Source organism: Propithecus coquereli, unplaced genomic scaffold, assembly GCF_000956105.1.
Source record: "Propithecus coquereli isolate 6110/MARCELLA unplaced genomic scaffold, Pcoq_1.0 Scaffold64, whole genome shotgun sequence".
NCBI classification, from domain to species: Eukaryota; Metazoa; Chordata; class Mammalia; order Primates; family Indriidae; genus Propithecus; species Propithecus coquereli.
This window is the reverse complement of record NW_012152396.1, coordinates 2,763,978-2,785,663: the sequence shown is the minus strand read 5'-3', so window position 1 is coordinate 2,785,663 and position 21,686 is coordinate 2,763,978. Positions and strand designations below refer to the sequence as shown.

The 21,686-nt window shown below is 42.5% G+C and overlaps 1 protein-coding gene across 1 annotated transcript in view; it reads left to right on the top strand.

The window, feature by feature from the left end:
* The first annotated feature begins 995 nt into the window (after window positions 1-995).
* The window catches only part of ADAMTS3 (ADAM metallopeptidase with thrombospondin type 1 motif, 3), a 334,233-nt gene continuing 313,542 nt past the window's right edge, over window positions 996-21,686 (top strand). Inside the window, exons 1-3 of the mRNA XM_012659836.1 lie at window positions 996-1,101; window positions 2,423-2,450; window positions 20,143-20,549. Of these exons, the coding sequence (XP_012515290.1) occupies window positions 1,033-1,101; window positions 2,423-2,450; window positions 20,143-20,549 (504 nt within the window). The 5' untranslated portion in view covers window positions 996-1,032. The remainder of the gene's footprint in view (window positions 1,102-2,422; window positions 2,451-20,142; window positions 20,550-21,686) is intronic.

The window sequence follows — 21,686 nt, the reverse complement described above, 5'->3', positions numbered from 1 at the left end:
CATAAACAGGAGCTTAAGGAGGAAGGCACCCCCTCCCTCCCAAAACGTGGGAGGCGACCGGTGTCTGGAGGGGAGATCATCGCGTCATCGAGACCTGGAAGTTCCAGGGTTTCTCTCCGGGGAGGCTTTTCCCTGGCTGGGGAACGTGGAGGTTGCAGGAGACGAATTTCCTACAGCCCAGGACCAGCCCTGGACCCTCCCCCTTCCTATAATTAACTCTGTGCGCGTCCCGCCAGGCAGGACTGGTGGCGCCCCGGGACCCTCCCCTGCCCTCCCCCTTCTGGGGGAAGCAGAGGCTCCGGGCTGGGGGGTCACGCCTGGGCCACACAAGCTCCCGCGTGGTCCCGAACGCCGACTCCGCCGGGGGGCGCGGGCCGGGCGGCGGGTGACGTGGGCGCCGGGGCGGGAGGGGCCGTCCGGGGGCGCGGGCCGCCGCCTCAGCGCCGCGCGGGTCGCGGGCAGCGAGCAGTCGCCCGTCCGCTAGCAACAGGAGCCGGCGAGCGGCCCACTCCTCCCGCCCCCGCCTGCCTCCTCCTCCTCCTCCTCCTCCCCTCGCTCCTCCCGCCCCCACCTCTGCGTGTGCGGCGGAGTCGCCGTCTCCTGCCTCTTTCTCCCGCTCCCGCTCGCTCTTCTCTCGCTAACACTCCCCCTGCCGTGCTCCCGGGAACCCCGGCGTCCTCCGCGCTCGCCGTGGGGACCGATGGTGCTCGAAACGCCTCGAAAAAGCCGCGCTGGGCAGAGATAGCTGGAAGCCCCTCGTGCCCCCCTCCCGCGCAGCCCGTGCCGCTCGCACCTTCTCGCTCCCGCACCCGGCGCGGGCGGACGGGGTGAGAAGGTGAAGGGGAGAGAACTGCACAGCGGAGGGGCAGGCGCAGAGCTCGACTTGCACTTTCATTGAAGCAAAGCACAGAGGATTTTTTTTTTATTCTGCATTTTTTCCCTTTTTTTTTTTTTTTTAAAGAAACTTATTTTGGGGGGGGTTGCTCTGGGCATTTGCTGTGCCCAGTAGTTGGAAAGTGAACTCGACTCGTGATGGTTCTCCTGTCACTTTGGTTGATAGCAGCCGCTCTGGTAGAGGTTAGGACTTCAGCTGATGGACAAGTAAGTGGAAAATAATAACAATAAAAAACTCAAACCCAACCTTTTCCCGAAAAAGTTCCTCCCCCCTCTCCCCTCTTCTCTCCCCTCCTCCTCCCCCCACCCTCCCCGTTAACCTTTGCGTTCAGGAGCGGTGTTTTGCGGGCTGGGCGCGGCGTGCGTGGCTTTTTGGGGCGGGGGTCGAATTGCACGGGGGGTTGCGACTCCCGCTCCGGGAGCTCCGGCTGTCACACCTAGGGCTTCTCCACTCTGCGGCGCTCGGAGCGATTGCTGTGACGAACGGCAGCCAGTTCGCATCCTCGCCGGGCCGTCCGGGGCGCCCCTTTCTGGAGGGCGGTCTGGGAGCTCGAATGAAGTTTTGGACGCGGGGTCCGGGGTCCCACAGCTCCGGTCGCTGCAGCCGGAGTCGGGTTCGCGGGGCTTTCTGTCCTCACTGACTGACTCACGGCTTTTCGGGCAGCCGGAGGCTGGGGTTTCAGGAAGTCCTTGGGCCGGCCAGGGAGCGATCCAGTAGACACGTGTCCTGGGAGGACCGAGGCCGGGCTCGGTTTGACAGTTGGGGAGGGGGCCGGAGACGTTTCCTGCCCCGCGTTTTTCCTGGGCAGCGGCTGGAGGCGCCGGCGCCCTCTCCCCTCCCCCCTGCACGGCTCCTCGTCTCCAAAGCGAAGTTGAGAGCAGCTCTGTTTCTCTCGCCCTGCCCCCACCCTGCGGGGACTCAAGGTGAAGCCCGGTGCCGCAGAGCCGGGTCCTTGAGAAGGCTGAGCCGGGCCAGCCGAGCCGCCTGCAGTAAATCATCGCAGCGCAGGGCCGGGGGGACTCGGGGTACAGAATTTCTCCGTGAGTCTTTGTAGCTTCTCTGGTCTGCCTGGTCGGACCATAGGGCAAAACGTAGAGAATTGTCCAGTGGATTTCTGACCTCAAATCTGATGACTTAGGCTCCCCCCCCCATTCCCCACCCCCAAACTTTTAGGCTTCTTTTCGCCTGTTGAAATTCAGAGACTTTCTTTTCTAATCCAGACCCAGTTTGGGAGTTTTCAGAAGAGACTATTGAGTGTCAGTATTTATTTTTGCTGGCTTCATAAAAGTTAAATTAAAATTAAGACGGGCAAACAGCTCCCTTCCCCAAATTTGTTGTTGAATTGGCTCACGCTCCTGTCACCAGAACCTTCTACAGACCAAGGTACAGCCTTTAGGCACCAATCCCAGTCTCCAGCGTCTCCTGATTAGCTCCTGAAAAGCATTAATGGTAGAAATAAAACGCGTGAGGTGATAAGACGAAACCCAGTAACTGTTTCTTTTTCTTACTTTCCCCCCTCCTTTCCAGGCTGGTAATGAAGAAATGGTGCAAATAGGTAAGCCTTGTTCTCAGATGTCACTCTTATCTTAGTTGAAAGTAGGGAGTGAAATAAGCTAAGCAAAATACTGTTTCTGAAATTTTTCCCATTGGTGGTTCAAAAAATAATTTGTGGTCCAGAAACATTTGTGTTCTTCTCTTTCTGTTTCTGGAGGAGGGTCCCACTTTCCTCAGGCTAAATTGTAGTGATGTGAAAATTCTCCTGCAGTTGGACTTTCCAAGCATCGATTTATTACTGTCTTTGTAACAAGCCACTGGTATGTACTTGGAGGGTGACGGAGAGGCGGGAAGAAGGTGTGGAGATGAATAAAATCAAATCATCAACTTCTGTAGCAGTAGGAGGAGCACATCTGAGGAAAACAGAAGGCAAGTTGTAAGAGTGCTACAAAGAAGGGAAAAATAAGTACAGAGGATGAAGATATTTCTATTAAGATTTTTCCTGCTTTGGGTAAAGCCTCTCATGACTTCTTTTATTCCATCTGCTTGAAAATAATTATCTATCACGTGCAAGATACTCTTAGGCCTTTTGCAGATAACAATTAAAACATCAGTATTACCTAATGCTGCGGGGATTATTATTCCCATTTTATGGGTGAGGAGACTGAGGTTCAGAGAGTATGACTTGCAACAGGTCACTCTAACGTCCATAGTCTTTCTTAAAGCTGTTTAGAATGATATATTTGTTCTGAATGCAGAGCCTGAAAGTCATCTGGCAAGAAGCCAGGCTGCATTCAAAGACTTTTTTTCAATACACATTTGACTTGGATTACTTGAAAAGATAAATTTTCTTTTTGGCAGAGTATTAGTCTCTGTAAATTCTGTATTTGTCAAGTGATATTGTAAAGTCATCTTTTAGGAGAAGAGTTTTTATCGCTGCTACTGCAAACATAGTTACAAGTCATTGACTGTCTAAATGCCTAGTGTTAATCGCTTTATGTGCGTTGTATTTCCTTATTCCCACAGCCACACTTTGAGGTAGGGATACTATTGTGCCTATTTTAGAGATGGAGAAAATGATGCTTGAGAGGTTGCACCGCTACCTGTTTTAGTAGTACATAGTGGAGATCTACTCTTGCTAACTAATGGGGTACACCCAAGATCCAGGCCCAGAGGTGTATATATGCAGTGTGCTATATGTGCATATGTCGAAATGCTCCTTCCCGCTCAGTCTGAGCATTGTTGGATATACCGCCCGAGCTTAGCCCTCCATAGTAAGAGCAGAACAGAGGAGAGGAGAGTGATTCAGAACTGCACTAAAAACACAGTGTCTGTGAAGAGACATTAGTCATTTGTAGTGGATGGCATTCAGCCATCCATCTATATGTATCTTTTTAAGGAAGGAATTTTTTAACCAACTCCTAAACAAGTAGGGAAAAGAAAGCCGACTTATTTTTAATTACTTAAACATTTGATTACTTCAGCATCCCAACTTTTCGATATGTAAATCAAAAAGATGTTTAAGATTACCCGTTCCACCAAAGAAATATTCACAAAATCAAATATATCGCTTTGATTAAATTTTCAGATAGAATCAGGATGCTCTCACGTAAGAGGCACTGGATTGAACTTTGGTCCAGTTTTGTTTTCAAAGGGAAGAAAGTAGTACAGGTGTGCTTAAATTTGGCGGGAGGGAGACAAGCCAGCAGTATGGAAGAGAGGAGGGCACGGAACTCTTAGGTCGTACTGCTGGTGATTTACTTGCCCTCATATTCCTTTCCTTTATGGGATTTCTCTCTTTTATCATTATCATTTTTATTACCATTTTCAAGTTGAATGAAGAGAAGAAAAAAGGTCAAAAAATAGATTTTGGCTCACAGCCTTGTGATAGAAAAACCGTAACTACCATTTGCCTTTGGATTATGGTAATTTGTATAACTCTTAAGAGGGATTTTAAAATACCAATTTAAGGAAATCTCATGTACAATAATGAGTTTCACTCCCCTGGCCCCACGTGTGAAGACACTGCTAACCTGGAAGTTTGGTAAAATGCACTCCTGTACACATAATTTTTTTTCCTAATAACTGCGTGGAGGTGCTATTTGATCAATGACACATTAGGAAAGACTAATAGGTTTGTAGATTTTATTGATGATTGATTGCTCTACAAATTAGAGAAATTCCATGGCTCTGAATAATTTCCAAATAATGTCTCAGGAAGAAGTAAATATAAATTAATAATAAACCACAAATTGTTAAGAAGCTAAATTTAAAAAATATTTCCTGTTGAAATACAATATACATGTAGGATAGTGCATACAAGTGTACAGCTTACTGATTCTTCACAAAGCAAATACACCTGGTAACTATTAATAGCACCTGAGTCAATAATTAGAACATCACTAGCACCCGTGTACCTTTCTCATAGCACCTGCCTAGCACTATCCCCTAATGAAATGTGAAATGTAACCACTCTCCTGACTTATTTTTTTTTTTTTTTTTTTTTTGGAGACAGAGTCTCACTTTGTCACCTGGACTAGAGTGCCGTCGTGTCAGGCTAGCTCACGGCAACCTCAAACTCCTGGGCTCTAATGATCCTCCTGCCTCAGCCTCTCGAGTAGCTGGGACTATGGGCATGTGCCACCACGCCTGGCTAATCTTTTCTATTTTTAGTAGAGACAGAGTCTTGCTCTTGCTGAGGCTGGTCTCGAACTCCTAAGCTCAAGCAATCCTCCTGCCACAGCCTCCCAGAGTGCTAAGATTACAGGCGTGAGTCCCCGTGCCCAGCCTCTCCTGACTTCTAACAGGATAGATTAATTTCACCTTCAGGGGTGGGGAAGCTGAGGCCTCGAGGCCACATGTGGCCCTCCAGATCCCCAAGTGCAGTCCCTGTACCAAATGCAAACTTCACAGAACAAATCCCTTTGTTAAAAAGATTTGTTCTGTAAAATTTGGATTCGTCAAAAGACTGCACTGAAGGATCTAGAAAGCCACATGTGGCCCCGAGGCCGTAGGTTCCCCACCCCTTCCAGAAGCCTTTTATTTAGGTGGCGAGAAGGCAGTATGAGATGGGGCAGGTTAGAATACGTGTAGATATCTCACCCCCATCGTGTCTAGTATGGGATACTGCTGCTTTCCTTCTCTCTTCAACCAGAGGGAAAAATACCTTCTTGGTTATGTGGCAAAGTATGATTTACCGTAGAGAAAATGGGTCAATAGGTTTTGAACCCTGACCTAGTTCTGTGCCTCTTTGTCAACTAAAGAAGACTACCTGCCTACCCACCTACCCCCATACCTGCATACGTATCTGCGTGTGTTTGTGTATATATGTGCAAGTATGTTTCATGAGATAATCGACATATTTCTGTGGCATATCAGGGAGTTCTTTCATTTCTGACTCAGATCATGGCCTTGGTAGGATGCCTGGGATAATTGTGGGCAGCTGGCTGGCTGGCCTAATTGGGCCAGGAGGCTTGCTCTGTGACATATGTGGCTTAGGAAATCATCATAGTCCTGTAGAAATTGGAAAATCTTAAAAAGAATTCTCGGAGTCCCTTTGTTTCCTAAGCGACCACCTTGAGATTGCCTTAGTATCATCTGAGGAAAAATCATTGTGAGGCTTTGGTGTTAATATAGATATCTTCCCTTCCCCACCCCTCTCTTGGAACTGGGGCATTTTTATCTTTCTCTGCCCTATTTCTGTCCCACAGTGGCAAATTCCATCATATTTCATTCTTAAAAAATATAAGCTTGCTAATCCTGGCCTCTCAGATATCTAGTTTACTGAGAGATAATTTTTCATCATTTTCAGGTATTTATTTGGTTTTTAGGATTTAGTGTGAATCACTTCCCTAGTTGTTTATTGGTAAGCATTGTCACTAGTGTAACCCTTATGAGAGCAAAGACTTCGTCTTAGTGACGGCTGTATCCCCAGTACATAAAACAGAGCTTGGTACCTTGTCGATCCTCGTGTATTCGTTATTTAATGAATAGATCTAGCAAGCAGGGTATTACCGTATTAGGATTTACCTGTGTACTGAATTTCTTTAAATGCTCTTGTTTTCTGCCTCTCTCCAGGTTTAATTGGTCCTCAAAAAATAATGGTGACAATGGCTATATAATTAATTATCGAAGCCCTCTTGTGACTCCTGTTTTCACCCCACAGAGCATGGGGACTTAAGCCTGTTGGTTTTTGTATGCTTTTCTGTTTGTGCTCAATAAGTGTTTGGCAAATTGAATTCTGTGTGCAATTTTGGAATGCCAACTGATATTTTACTACAGTCTACTTAGGATCGTTTGCCCCGTTGATGGCATCAGTGGAAATAATTTAAGCTAAGATTAAAATCTGTCCATCCAGTTTGCCAGCAATAATACTAAATAGTGTGATCAAGAAGGAGGTTTAAAGGGATCTTTTGTAAAATTTTGAATTTTAGCTACCCAATCCATTATTCTTCCTTGTAACTAAAGAACGTGGAGTTGGCTTTACTGAATTTAGCTTCCACCCCTCAATTGAGCATGATTGTGGTTAGTGTTAACTGCTTTAAGCTTCTTAGATGAGATTTTGTTAAGTGCAGCGTGTTATCTTGTCACCAGCAATTTATTGTTGCTGCTTAGCTTAAATATTTCTTCCCCATACTTTTATTGCTTCCCCTTTTCATTGAACCAAATAATTGTAATATTGATGAGAAATGTTAAGAAACCCTCAAGGTCACCTCTGCTTCCAGAATGATAATCCTTGAGCATTCTTTGCTTGTGAGTAGCCAACCCAGATTACCTTGGAAATCCATTAGGGACAATTCCAAATTGCCTGGTAAAGTCATGAGTGGTTTCGATGCGAAGAGCTTGATTCTACTGCCTGGACTGGATGTATTGACAGCGATGACTTAGATGGAACTCTAATGCTTCCTCACGGAGGACTGCCATCACCAGAATTTTGGGAACCCTCTCTTTAGTGTTCCTGTAATAGAGATCAACTTTCATTCCTAAACTATACTAGTTCTGTTACTATAAGTTGTTGGATTTTTCTTTTTAATTAATCGGTTTTTTTTTCTGATTATATATACTTTACATGTGTCTACTACAATTTTATTCTTTAGTTTTTCTACATTCTCCAGATTTTTGACAGTCACTGTAAATCCCAAGCTGCTGTTATAATTTAGCATATTTTTATTCAGTCTTTTTTCAATACACAGACTGTTTTTTTGTTGTGTTTAATATTTTAGTATAATTTTTCTATATCATTACAAACTCCTTGTGAACATCATTTTTATCCCATCATGCTAATAAACCCTAATTTTTGTAATCATTTTCCTAATGGTGTCCATTTTCCCATGATAGGGAATGTTGCCACGCAGTGTTGTATATAGATCATTGCCTGCATTTCAAATGACTTCTTTAGGAGAGAGCCCTAGAAGTTGGTTACTGAATAAAAACAAATTAACAGATTCACAATGGCTTTTGAAAAAGTTTGTGCAGCCAGAACTCCTACTGACAACGTACTGATTTTTAAACTCTTAATGTAAAACTAATTTTGGCTTAGTTCTTCTTGACATTTGAACATAACTTTTTCATATTTGGTTATCCAGTCCCTGGAAGATGCAATGAATTTATCATTTTTCTAGCTATCAAGTATGCAATAAGTATGAATAATTACATTATGCAAATGTTTTTGTAATTTTGTTAGTAGTATGAGAAGATTCATCCACCTCACAGAACAGAATTTGAGAGTTGTACAGTCTTTAAAATGGATGGTAAACCATGGGAAGTCACCTAGCATAAGTGCTTTGTTCCCACATGTAATCGATCCCTCTTAATTTTCCAAATAAGTTTGCATGACTTTGCTGACTAACTGTAAATCCCTGGGAGAGATTTTGTGGTAAAATGTCAGTTTCTTGTTTGTAAAAATGATTGCCACAAATTCAGCCTGATGAATCCTTATGGAATTTAGGACAAATCGTGAGCAACATGAGGCCATATATCTTGTTCTTAAAGTGACTAACATAACAAAAATAGTTCTTAGGAAGCTTAGATACAGTGAAATAGGATCAAATATATGATTCCTCAAATATTGTGGTCTTAGATATTAAATCACATTTTCTACAATTTTCTTCATAATATTTAGTAAATATATTTTTATATTAGATGTGCAAGCAAATAAAAAGATGATCGAAGTCATTATTCACATGAGTTTGAGTTCTCTTTTCTTTACGTGTAAAAGCCTCTCTCCCTTACATGTAAAGCCCACTCTTTAATCTAAAATCTACACCCGTGTAACCGGTGGAGCACCTGATATTCATCAGCTTTCGTCCATCCAGTGGTCAGGAGCACAGCACAGGTTTAAAATCCTGACTGGACCGCTTTCTAGTGATGACCTTAACCTCTCAAAGTGTTGCTTTCTTGCTTGTAACATAAGTATAATTTTTGTTAACTTCATAAAATTGTGATGCTTGTATTAGGATTCATTGAATGCTAGCACATGGTAAGCAAGCTAGACTGGTAGCTATTATTATTACTATGTCTTAGACTTGTCCTTTTTCAAAAGAAAAAAAAAAACCCAAATACTTTAAGAGAAGTACTATGTTCTAATCCCTACATTTTAGAGAGGTCTGCCTACCACCACGAATTTTCAGGAACCTTAATTTACTGTGCCATGAACTTGTAAACTATCCAACCTCTTAGCTCACCATGTGACAGCTCTTTGAGAGTTCTGTTTTCATGTATTATCTTCATGTTGATATCTCAGTGTAGCGTTGCTTAATTCATGGGAGTAGAGCAGTAGGGGGAATTGGATAAGAAATGGTGCAAAAACGGTCATTCCATATAGATTCCACCCCAGCTGTATTTTGTGTACACCGGACAGGATTCTTTTACTTCTTTTCATATTCTTTATTGTAATTCTCTTTTTTCCATTTCACTATGAGAAAGTTCCTGTATTAGTCACAATTCCTTTGGATGCAAGTGGACAGGAACCCTGTTCACATAGATTAAGGAAAACAAAATTGGTAAGGTAATCAAAGTCAGGACTCGATCTCTCTCCTCCTCCCCTCTCCTTCTTCCCCCTTTTCTTGTCTCTTTCTTATTTTTCCTCCCTGTTGGCTTTATTTCTCTATCAGGGTAAGATTGGTAGCCCCCCAAGTTGTGGCAGAGACTGTCACCAGCATCTCCAGGCTATCATTCTACCTTTCACCCCTCTAGACAGGCACCTCTTTTTTGGTAGCTCCAGTAAACTTCCTGGTAGAGATTTTATTGGCTACTTGACTGAAGTCATAAGCTTACCCTTGAACCATTCACTGTGGTCTGGGGATGCAGTGATTTGATTGGCCTGGACTGAAACATTTTACACCTAATTTATGGGACTCTAAGTGGAGTGTGGGATGGTTAACTTGGAGGGAAATTGGCATGCAGTTAACGAAAACGGAGGACGGATGCTGGGGAGTCATGTATGTATAATAATGCCATTACAGCGAGGGCTTTCCAGCTACACTGGATGGCAAATGGTGGCTGTGGTAGGTAGAATAATGCCCCCTCCAAAGATGTCTGTGCCTGAGTCCTGGGGACCTGTGAATGTGTTACATGGGAAAAGGGGGGTGGAGTCTGAAGATGGAATTAAGGTTATTAATCAAATGATCTTAAAATAGATTATCCAGGATTGTCTATGTGGGAGTCTTTATAAGTGGAAGAGGGAGGCAAAAGAGACCAGAGACATGCCAGCTGGGGAAGGACTCGGTCCGCCATTGCTGGCTATGAAGGTAGAGGAAGGGAACCATAAATAAGCCAGGCAATGCCGGCGGCCAGTAGCAACTGGAAAAGACAGGGAAACACACTCTCTCCTAGAACTTTTGGAAGGAACGCAGCCCTGCTAATGACTTGATTTTAGCCCAGTGCAATCTATTTCAGACTTTGACCTCCAGAACTATGGGATAATTAATTTGTGGTGTTGTAAGTCACCAAGTTTTTGGTAGTTTGTTACAGAAGCAATAGGAAACTAATTTCCAGTAGACTGTCCTAGTTCCTCGTACTTTTGTCAGACCATGAGCCAGGCTATTTTAGATTTGGAAAATTTAGTGACCGCAAGTGAAGTTTCAGTGAAAACCTTTAACAATGCTATCCATATTTCTTATTTACTTTATTTTCTCCAGTCTTTGCCCCTGGGGACAAATGCCAGTTTTCATGGCTTTAAATTCTAGACTCAATATTAGTCTTTAAAAGTGCTATCCACTAACAAATTCTAAGAGATCTGAGAAATGCTAATTTGTAGAATGGCTAATACAGCTTTCAGTCTTTAAAATTTCTAAGGATGTTAAATATGATCAGTAGAAGTGCTTCTTTACAAAGATAGGAATGTTAAAATTTTGGCATTTGGGCCTCACTTAAAGAAAAATGTCCTCTACTTGTTATCCTATTATTGATTATTTGGTCGTTTTAAGATGTAGCAAAGAAAATAGTTGGATATTTTTCTTCAAAGTGTACTTTTTCTTTACTCGAAATGTCTTCTCTTACCTGACTTCGTGTTTTAGGACATTAAAGAATGTGCCGCTTTTTCCTAAGTGATTCTCTTGAACATAAACATTGTGCAATTGCAGCAAATATTTATTAAAAAGCCAGATTTAAAAATGAGAAGAATTTAAGTTCACAACTATTTGTTCTTTCTTGATAATGAATAAAAAAAAACTACCTTTGTTTCTTTCAAATACCTTCATTAAAAAATCTTTGACTATGAAAGTAGATGTGCAACTAAAGTAAGAAACACACCAAAGAGAATGTCTGCATTGTGATACGAGCCTAGAAGAGGAGATGAAGAGAGGAAACCAGAATGTGGCTGGGTTCAGAATTTCAGCATGTGTCACAATTAATTTTTAATTGCTTTTGCGAGAAGATGTGTCCCCTTCCCCACGAGTGTTTACAGCCTTGCCGAGCCCTGTGGCATTTGGCGTCCTCTCTAGTGTCCACCCTTTGCCCTGCTTGCATCTTTCCTGGAGCAGCTGGCTCCTATCAGATTTGGAAATGTTGTTGTTGGAGCTGCTTCTTGAGTTGATCTTGAAAATGCTTATTTGATTTCATTCTGGAGGCCAGATTATTGCATACTGAGAATTTATTCCTGATAAAGGAAATTGCCTGTGTGAACTGCCTCTTTATAGTAGATAATCAGCCAGTTCTTGGGAGAGAATCCCAGTCCTCCAGGCTGGGTAATGGGGTAGGGATTGTTAGAGTCAGCCTGGATTTTGGGCCCTCAGATGGTGTGGAATTTAAGGTCCTTCTAACCACATCAGGAACATCAGCCTGGGGTGGGAGTGTAGGGGAGCCAGGCCTGAGGGCTGCTGGGACATGGAAGGACTCCAAAACTGACTTTCTTCTTCTGTAGCTCTAGTTAGAGATGATGACAATGATAACATCAGCTCACTTTTCATTTATTGAAATGTTATTAGGTGGGCCAGGTCTCTTATATACCTTACCTCATTTGATCTCCATTATTATCTATATTTTTACAGATAACATCTCTGAGCCTTAATTTTCATAATTTGCCTGCAAGATAAACAGCTCATCAGCCAGGAACCGAAATCCAAATGCAGTGCTTTGTGACTCCAGATCTTTAGTGCTCAACCGTCATGCCCTACTCCCTTCCTGGCTTGGGCATTGTAAGCCATGTTGCGTCAATCACAAGTATTCTAATATTCTGTGTGCCTGGCATAGCTTAGGTATTAATTAGATCACCTAAAAATTTCTGTGACATATGGGAGATTTACACTGCAGTCACTCAAGGTCCTTGCAGTGTTGACTGTACTACTGAAGACTTTTGTTCTCTTACTGTTCTATAGTGTGATTTTTGTAGTGTGTTGGGGACATCGGGTATCCTCTAGGAGACATCTGTGTATCATTCTACAACATGCTTAGAAGGAAACCAAGCTGTCTGTCCTCAGTTGTGGTGTATGTGGCTGACCATGTAAAGGAGCTAAGACGATCTCAAAGCGTGGCCCACTCTGTCATGCTGAGCACGTGACTGGCCCCCACACAGAGCACTCTCGCAAGAAGCCCTGCTTCCAGAAAGAGTCGTGGTTGAGTGGTTGGACAGCTGCCTTTTCTTTTCTTTTCTTTTTTTTGCTTTCCTTTTGGCCAAAGACTGATGTACAGTGGGGCCATTTAAACACAATTAAGATCCTATATCTCTGCCTCAAAGAGCTTGAAATCTCCAAAAGTACAAGACATAAGCATATCGCTTTTTCCCGTAGAGATTTTTACAACTTCTATACAGACAGTGCACACTTGTGTCAAATGACTCGACAGTGAGAGCTGTGGATGCTCAGACCAGGAGGTCTATGCTCTGTGCACAAGTTGCCAGGAAGGTTTCTTGGAAAAGATGAGGCTCGAGATAGGCCCCAGGGGCCCTCGTGGATTTGCCTGGAGAGATGGAGAGAAAGCTCTGGTCCTTCTCCCTGGGAGGCTACAGAGCAGGACTGTGAAGGCAGATACGCCTAAGCTGGTCTTTTGAACACGTTAGACAGAGTGTTTTGATAGACTAATACGGGAGGTGACGGTGAAAAGAAATCAAGGACAGAATGCAGAGGGCCTTGAATGCCAAACTTAAGTTTTGATTTGGGTTAAGTTACTTAATCTCTGAGTTTCTGTTTCTTACTTTTGAAGTGGAAGGATTTGATTAGTAGATGGTTTTTCAAGCAATATTCAGATCTAAAAAAGACATAGATTTTTATACATCTATTTTATCCTGAAGTGAGGGCAAGCCATTGAAGCTGTTTGGAGAGAATAACATAGTAATATTAGTCACTTGCATTTACTGAATACTTACTCTGTATCAGACAGTGTTGTGAGCACTGTGAATTGATTAGGTCATTCAAATTTTATGACAAGCCTATGAAGTAAGTGTAATATTATAAGCCATAGTTTCACCGATAAAAATGGACACAAAGTCTTATATGAGAAAAATTACTAAGGTAGTAAGTGGTAGAACCTAGGTATTTTAAATCTGGGTCTTTAAAATAATTTTTCTGATAGCAATTTAGGTAATATTTTGGTATAATCTATACAATATTTGGTAGTGAGAAACTGTGTGAGGAGTTTGGACTTGGTACTTGTGGCTTTTCAGTGAGAGGTGATGAGGAATTAAAATTGATTAGAAGAAAAGGGGTTAATTTGAGAGAAATTTCCGAGGAAAAATCAACAGGACTTGAATGATACCCTATGGGGGAAAAATTGAAATGAAATAGCTTTCCAGCCCGATTCAGGAGAATCAGCACATCACGGATAGAATTAGGAAAGTCAGGAGGGCAAGCTAAAGGTTGAGGCGAAAATTCAGTTTGGTTCAGAAGTAGTAGGGATGAAGAGGGTAATACATGTTATTCTCAATAGAGAACTGACCTGGTTATGGTTTAGGGGAAGTTTTTTTTTTTTTTTTCTTTTATCCTGTGTTTATTGAGGGTTTATTATGTGCAGAGTATCATGCCAAAACACAGACACGTGTGAAGGGGTCCAAAGCCTCAGAAATGGGTGAAGTTTGGAAACCATTAGGAAAGGTTAACATGGCCGACATTAAAATAGAAAGTCAAAGGTCTTCAAGTGAATGGAAACATAGAACGTTGCCTCCTCCAATCCTTTTTGTAGGTTGTGTGTATTAATTGTGTGAGTCTGTACAGATTTATACACGTATCACACAGGCACATATACACAAGAATGTGGCTATTTTATGCAGTGCAAGGAGGAAGAACGCGTTACATTGAACTCTAGAATGAGGAGTTTAGATATACGGGAATTCCCTGACAAGCAAAATTCGTCGTGTTATAATTAGACTGCCAGCAGGGCTGCGACAACTTTTTCTTAGGACTAGTTCAGGTTTCTGAAGAGATCTTGAATAAAAACATAACCCTCTTGCCTGGCCTAGGTTCTGAACAAGGTGAGAAATAGAAAAACGAATGACATAGGTAAAAATAAAATATCTTTTACAGGACAGGTTGGGGTGGAAGATGAGGCTCCCACTTTGATAGGCACAAAGTGACACCCGTGCCTGTCTGGGCAGGGCTGTCCCTGGCGAAGCGGGAGAGATGTGTACCCCTTACCAGGCTCATTGCCAGGAGAAGAATGAGGAGGGGGTGCTGAGCTCTGCAAACGTCTTATGCTTCCCAGATTCCCCAGCCACATACGTCGCTGTTCCTCACCGGGGGAGGGTGAGTGAAGGGGTGGGGAGAGGTCCCGAGTACTCAAAGGAAAACTTCTCCTCACCGAGCGCAGGAGCAGGTTAAAGGCACCCACCACTAAGTTCCGAGAAAAGATACTTCCATCTACGTCAGAAGCCTGCACTGTAAGAAAGAGGCAGGGATTAGATGATTTCTCAGGGTCTTTTTAAAATTTTCGAACTGCGTAGTTCTAATTATGTGACCATCCAGAGGGATTGCAGAGTGGGGGCCCATTTCCTGCTGCCTGCTCCTGAGACCCCAGGTCTGCGTCTGCCTTCCAGGAGGTCTGCTTTAATGATTAGATCCATTTCTTGTCCTTGGTAGCTTAAAATGGAAGAGCTGGATGCAGTAAAATGTTTGATTTATGGGTCAGCAGGAACCAGGAGAAATATACACAAGTTTTGCAAACAAAATTCTGGATTTAGAGGTACACGACAACTTTGTCATTTGTCATCATCGACGGCTATGCGGTAAAATTACTATTTAGGGAAAAGAGGATGCGTGGCAATTTTAGAAACCCCTTCGTGCTCAAACTGCTCTCATTCATTCGTTCATTCATTCAGTTCTTCATTCACAGATGTTTATTGAGTGACTTAGGATTCTGTTTTAGGCATTGGGGAACTGTCGAGAGGAGAATAGATAAAATCCCTGCCATCATAAAGCTTATATGCTAGTCTCTGTAAAGAAATAATACACAAATAAACATATAGGCCAAATATATAGGCTGTCAAATGGTGACAAGATTTGTGGAGAAAGGTAAAAGACGAGGGACAGAAGGTGACGAGATGGTTACTGGTGGTCGGGAGAGGCCTCGCTTAGACGGTCACATTTAAGCAAAGATCTGAAGGAACTGAGGGATTGAGCCATGCAATTGTGGGAAGACTCTTTGGCAGAGAAACAGCACGTACAGAAACCTCGAGATGTGAGAAGTCCCAGCTTCAGACTGCAGGCTGTGGGAGCCATTTTACTTTGAGTGGGGTGGGCTGAGGACAAGCGACATGATCTGACACCTGAATTGTTCTGGTTCTGTTTAGAGGATGATCATAGGTAGGATGAGCAGAAGCAAGGAGAGCAGTTGTGAAGTGCATTCAAAACTGAGATGGCGGTCACTTGGCCTAGGGTAGTGGCAGGGAATTGGTAAGAGTCTGGATATGTTTTGAGGGTAGGATTACCAGAATTTGCTAAAAGATTGGGTTTCTGGCCCATGAGGAGTTAAGGATGGTTTAGTTAAGTTTTCGGTCTGAGTAACTGGAAGAATAGAGTTATTATTTACGGACATGGAAAAGAGGTAGATTGGGGAGTAGGATGATCGGGAGTTTATTTTTGGAATTGGTGAGTTGAGATGCCTGGTGACAACCCACGTGGAGAGTCTCAGTAGCAACTGGGTTTTCAAGAGGGGAGCTCGCAGATGAAGCTGGGGCCGGAGATACACGGTTGTGAGGGCATCCAGAGTCAGAGAGGATAGGTGCGGAGAGGGGAGTCCACGGACCAGGTCTGGTGGCACTTTAGATTTTACAGGCCATGGAAATAAAGGGACACAAAGATGGGAGAACGAGGTGAGACCAGCGAGGTGAGGGGAGAACTGGAAGAGAATGGTAAATAAGAAGCTAAATAAAGGAAGTGTGTTAAGAGGGAAGGAGAAATAAAATGGGTCAGATGGTGACGACAGAGCAAGTAAAAAGATCGAGTCTTGACCACTGTCTTCGGCAACATGCGATTGTTATCACTGGGGAGCTCACGAGAGCCTGACTGGAATGTGTTCGAGAAAGAACAAGAATGGGAAGAATGGAACGGAGTCTGTCTTTTAAAGCGTTTTGCTTTCAAGAGGAGTGAAGGAATGGGGTGTTATGGGGGTGGGGCATCCAGGGAGATTTTTTCTTAGAGCTTCCTTGTCTGCTGGTGGGAATGACCTAGTAATGTGGAAAAGCTTGATGAGGGAAGAGAGAGAGGACAGTTTGTGAGATTGTTCTTGAAAAGGTAAGAAGAGCTGTTGGGCGTAGTGGAGGGTTTGTTCTTGGGGAAGGTGACAGTTCATCCCTACCACCCGGAGGGGAGGGACTAGACATGCACAGGTGCCAGTGGGGTGTGGACAGAGCACTGCATCTGGGTCATACTTGGACAATGCGTGACAAACAGTAGGGTTTTGCAGTGGCCGCAGCTCTCTGTGCTTGTGGAACTTAACAGCCCACAAAATCCTATTGCTGTGGCCCCTCAGCCATCTCAGCTGGCAATTTTATAGTTTCTAACGTTAAAATTGAACACGACATTATTTTAATAAGTAGCCAACTTGCATTTAAATTAGTAATAGTTAATATTTATTGAATCTTCTGCATAATCCCATTTAAATCTCTCGCCAAATCTATGAAATTGGAACTGTTGCCAACCTCCAGTTAACAATCAAAGAAACGGAGCCTAAGAGAAAATTAAGAGCTTGTTCAAGATTGTAAGTCGACTCAACCTGCTGCTTTCTGACACTTCAATTCATCCTTTAACCACGGGCTGTACTGCTTTGTGGAAGTATTATAGTTGGGCCTGTAAAATGTGTTATTTCTGAATGCAGTCAGTTAACATCAGACATAATTTGGTTTGCTTATGTGATTGTAATCTTAGATTAAAATGCTTCTGATAGCTTTGGGCTTCTACCCCCACCTCCCTTTTCCCTCACAGATGCAGAATGTAAGAGCCTTTTACAGAAATTATTGATGCTACACCCGAGGAAAAATTGGCTGACTGGCTGCGTGTAGGCGTAACATTATTCTTGTGGTAATTCTCCTTTATAGATCTTAAACCATAAATTGACACCAAGATGTCCCATCTATAGTGGAATGAATGAGAGTGTAAGAGCATAATCTTCAGAGTCGATATGATCACAAGTGAAAATTTTCTCTGGCTCCTTGCTTGCTGGGTGGCAGGCCTTCTAGGTCTGTTTTCCCCTTTGTAAGAGGGGGTAATAATACTTACATCCTGTGATTGTTGTGTTAGCGATGGTACATTCTCAAGCACAAATCGCAGCGCTGCTTAGTGTTTATTCTGCTAATAAATGGCAGGTGACTGGGTAATTCCTTTGTCAGTTCTGTTAACTACCGTCCAGAAGATGGGAGTACTAGGGGTTGCTAAGTATATCTTTTCTCTGATTATCTTAATTCCCAACTGGAAAATGACTCATTCAGGGTTTAATTTCAGAAATGTTTCTTGTGTGTACAATTCAGGAATGGTTTATTATTTAGCATTAGAGAAAACAAAGCTTTATAGAAATAGATCATCCTTATTTTGAGTACAAGTCAGAACATATTATCCAACAGTGGAAAATGGAAGTGTCCCAGAGAATCTGGGATGTATGGTTTACTGCAGGCGTGAGGCTCCGCGTATCCTCTTGGGTATGGGGGAGCTTCCCTGCATTCTTCCTAAATATTCTTTAGTCACTTAATCCAGGCATCAGTATAGACTTTGGTCGTCTAGACTTTGGTTGTGTGAATTCCCTTCAGTGGAGATGGGAAAGCCATACGTTGAAATTAAGCATTGCTCCCTCCTTCCCTTGAAACAGTAACCTGAGGTTAGAGAAAGAATTATAACTGAGATTATTGGTGCAGCCAGATGCTCATGGGCCTTGAGTAGCGCGTCTTGTAAGTCAGTGCGTGCAGTAGCATAGACAGGGCAGAGATTCTCTGGTTACCTGCATTCCTAACTTAATACACACTAAACACATCCAACTGACAAGAGACCCCGGCACATGCAAAATCTTGTAGTAAATGATAGTGGGAATACCAAGTTGAATGGGGAGTTTCCTGTCTGCGAGGAATTTATAGTTATAGTTAACTTCATAGTTCATCTATAGTCTCTAAGGCTTTGTCAGTCCACATCCAAGGGTTTGATTCATCTCTTACTGTGGAAACTTTCTCCTCCATCGCTCTGCTTCCTTCACCCTCGTGTTCATTCCCTTAAATTTCGAGTTTTTTCTTTAAACCAGAATGTTACAGAAGTATTCCCCGTGGATTTGGTTGTAAGGGAGACCAGATCTTTGTGTCTGTGCTTACGCTTAGGGCCCCGTGTAGCTCAGCATGGATCACGCTGCCTGCTGTCAGGGTTGCAGTAGGCTTCTCTCTATCCTGTCTTGTCACAAATCCTCCCTCCTTCCCTGCCTGGTAAATATTTACAAGAGAGTTGATTGATCTATGCATTTAATAAAGAGGGGTATTTTGTTTAAATACATTGGTCATTATGAGTGGCATAATGATAACAAAGGCTGTGGTACTTCACACATTGCTTGAGGTATTTAAAAAGCAGGAAAAATTTTGAAAACGTAATTATTCTATAGGGATAGAATAATCCCTATAGAATAGGGACTAAAAGCCTGAATCATAGGTTCATTTATAGATCTCATGCTCTAAATATTTTATTAGAGGACAAATTTGCGATTTCTATAGGTGAGCAGTATTTGTGAATCATATCATTTTTTCAGGGCACTTTAACATATACAGGACTGGTCTCGGGCTAGAATTATGAAAGTGGGCAACTTTTTAGTTCATGTTCTCAGGTTTTCCTTTCCATGCTTTCTCCTTTTCATCCTTGTTGCCCTCCTCGTTTCATTCTCTAATGTCCATTGTCCTGTGGTCTTACGATTATTTCTACTGAGGGATAAATGGTTCATTTGATGTGTTATTTTTCCCAAGCGTGTTTGTATTTTAATAGACACAATGCTCACATTTGGATAAGCCAGGGGAATTCAGTTCTAATTGTGAAATTCAGTTTAACACGTAAGTGGCCACCCGTGTTGTAAGGTGGGCTCCAAACACGCGTTCATATTCAAACGGGTATCTGTGCGCTGTAAGGAGCGTGGTGCAGAATGAGAATACCATTCCCTCTTGACTAGCTGGTACTACACGTTCAATTTACAGATTATTATTTCTTGTTTTTTACCCATTCTCCTCATTTTCTGAAAATGGGGATTTATGGAGCACGGCATGGTACAGCAGAGTGAGTGTCTGGGCTTTGGAGTGCAGCTTGGATTTACATCCGAGCTTCACAGTGGTTTGACTTTGGACATCTATCCCTCCATCCCCCTGATTGTCAGTTTCCTCACCTGTGGAGTGTGGTTTTTAGGGTTGTTGTGATGGAAAAAATGTATATAAACTACAGTTTAAATGACAGGCTCATTGTGGATGAAACATAAGGGAGCTGTTGTAATCATTCTAAATTCTAGGATTACTACAGGAAAAAGTTAAAACAATCAGAAAACATTTTCTTCTACATAATAGCAACTTTGTTAAAAGTTTCTAACTGATGTCAGTTATTTCAGTAATAAATTAATTGAGGGTAAGTCTTAATTTTAAGCAAGCAAGTTTATGGAAACTTGTTATGTTCATGTTCTCAAATATATAAATGAGATATGAATATTCACAATGTAATTTTTTTAATTAAAAAAAATGATTCCTTGAACACAGGTGATTCAGGAATGTATTCATTATGCAAATTGTGGTGTAGTCTTGTGAGGTGGGCCCTTCATGCCTATGTCATGTCCTCCTGTGTTCTCTTGTTGCATGAAGTTACGCGATTCTATTTTTCACTCCACAGATTTACCAGTAAAGAGACAGAGAGAGTATGAGCTGGTGACACCTATCAGCACAGATCTAGAAGGACACTATCTCTCCCATATTCTTTCTGCAAATCACAAAAAGAGGTCAACCAGGGACGTGTCTTCCAACCCTGAGCAATTGTTCTTTAACATCACGGCATTTGGAAGAGATTTTCATCTGCGACTAAAGCCCAACACTCAACTGGTAGCTCCCGGGGCCGCTGTGGAATGGCACGAGACGTCTCTGGTGCCTGGGAATATAACTGACCCCATTAATGGCCATCAACCAGAAACTGCTTCAGAAAGAATCTGGAAAACAGAGCCTTTGCAGACCAACTGTGCTTATGTCGGTGACATCATGGACATTCCAGGAACCTCCGTTGCCATTAGCAACTGTGATGGTCTGGTAAGATTCATTCCCTTTCATGTGTATGTGTTCGCAGGTGTGGGGAGTGCAGTGTGGCTTCCGCATGCTTTGGAAGGTAGAGGTGGAAAGGAAACCTCATTGTTGTGTTTTAAGTTCAGGAAAAAGCGTTAGAAATCATTTTACTGTCAAAGATGTGTGCTTTGGCTTCATTTGTGACGTGAAGACATTATTCCAAGAAACAAAAGACAACCATTTTAGCATTTTTTATTTATGTTTTTACTTATGTTACATTGGAGGATTTTATTTCCTTATTTCTTTCACAGCTTTCTGAAAACTTTCTAAAGAAACACAGATTCCTCTAAAATAAGTGGAAACTTTGAATATCTTCCTAAGGAAAGTCTTTTGGGCTTCCTCCAGAATGCTGAAGTGGGAAATTAGCAGATGCCCTGTCAGAATTTGTCCAAATAGCCTTACTTTATGAACACGAGATGTAGTTCTCTCTGTGTGGTGGCTTCGATTCGTTAGTTTCAACTAAAAATACCCATATATTGATTTTCAATTTTGCGGTTGAAGGCAATAGTAACTGACCCTTCTTTATATACTTCGTAGATATGCAGTATTTTTATTTGTTTTGTATTTCTGGTTGTCACTTGAAAATTGTGTAAATGTTTATGCCTCTTCCATACACATTTGATTCTAAGACCTTGTTCCAAAAGAGCATCCGTTTTTCTTTCTATAGTTATCAGGCTGCTGTTTCTTAGGAAGTCAAAGCTATTGCTTTTTGTTTGTCACTGCCCCTCTCAAAATATTCCTCACATTCCTGGTTATAATTATTCTGCTTGGGCTGGTCCTGCCACCATACCTTGAATATTCTGTTATTGTCCTCTTTATGCATAGGCCCAACCAACAGAGTTATGATACCATATGTTTTACCAAATGATGGTGAGTTCATGCTTCAGAGTTTGTTTTTACAGTCTTGTGCTAACTCTTGACATTCTGTAGGGTTTTGAAAACCAGCACAGAAAACTGTGCAGTGTACAGCAGCAGGCCTGAGTCTCCAACCCGAAGTCCACTGGTTTAAGTTTCATACCCTCACTTGGTGCTGGACCATCTTCTGGGGTTTGAAGATGTACGGAATCCCTGAAATTCTTCTCATTCTGCATAAAAGGTTGAATA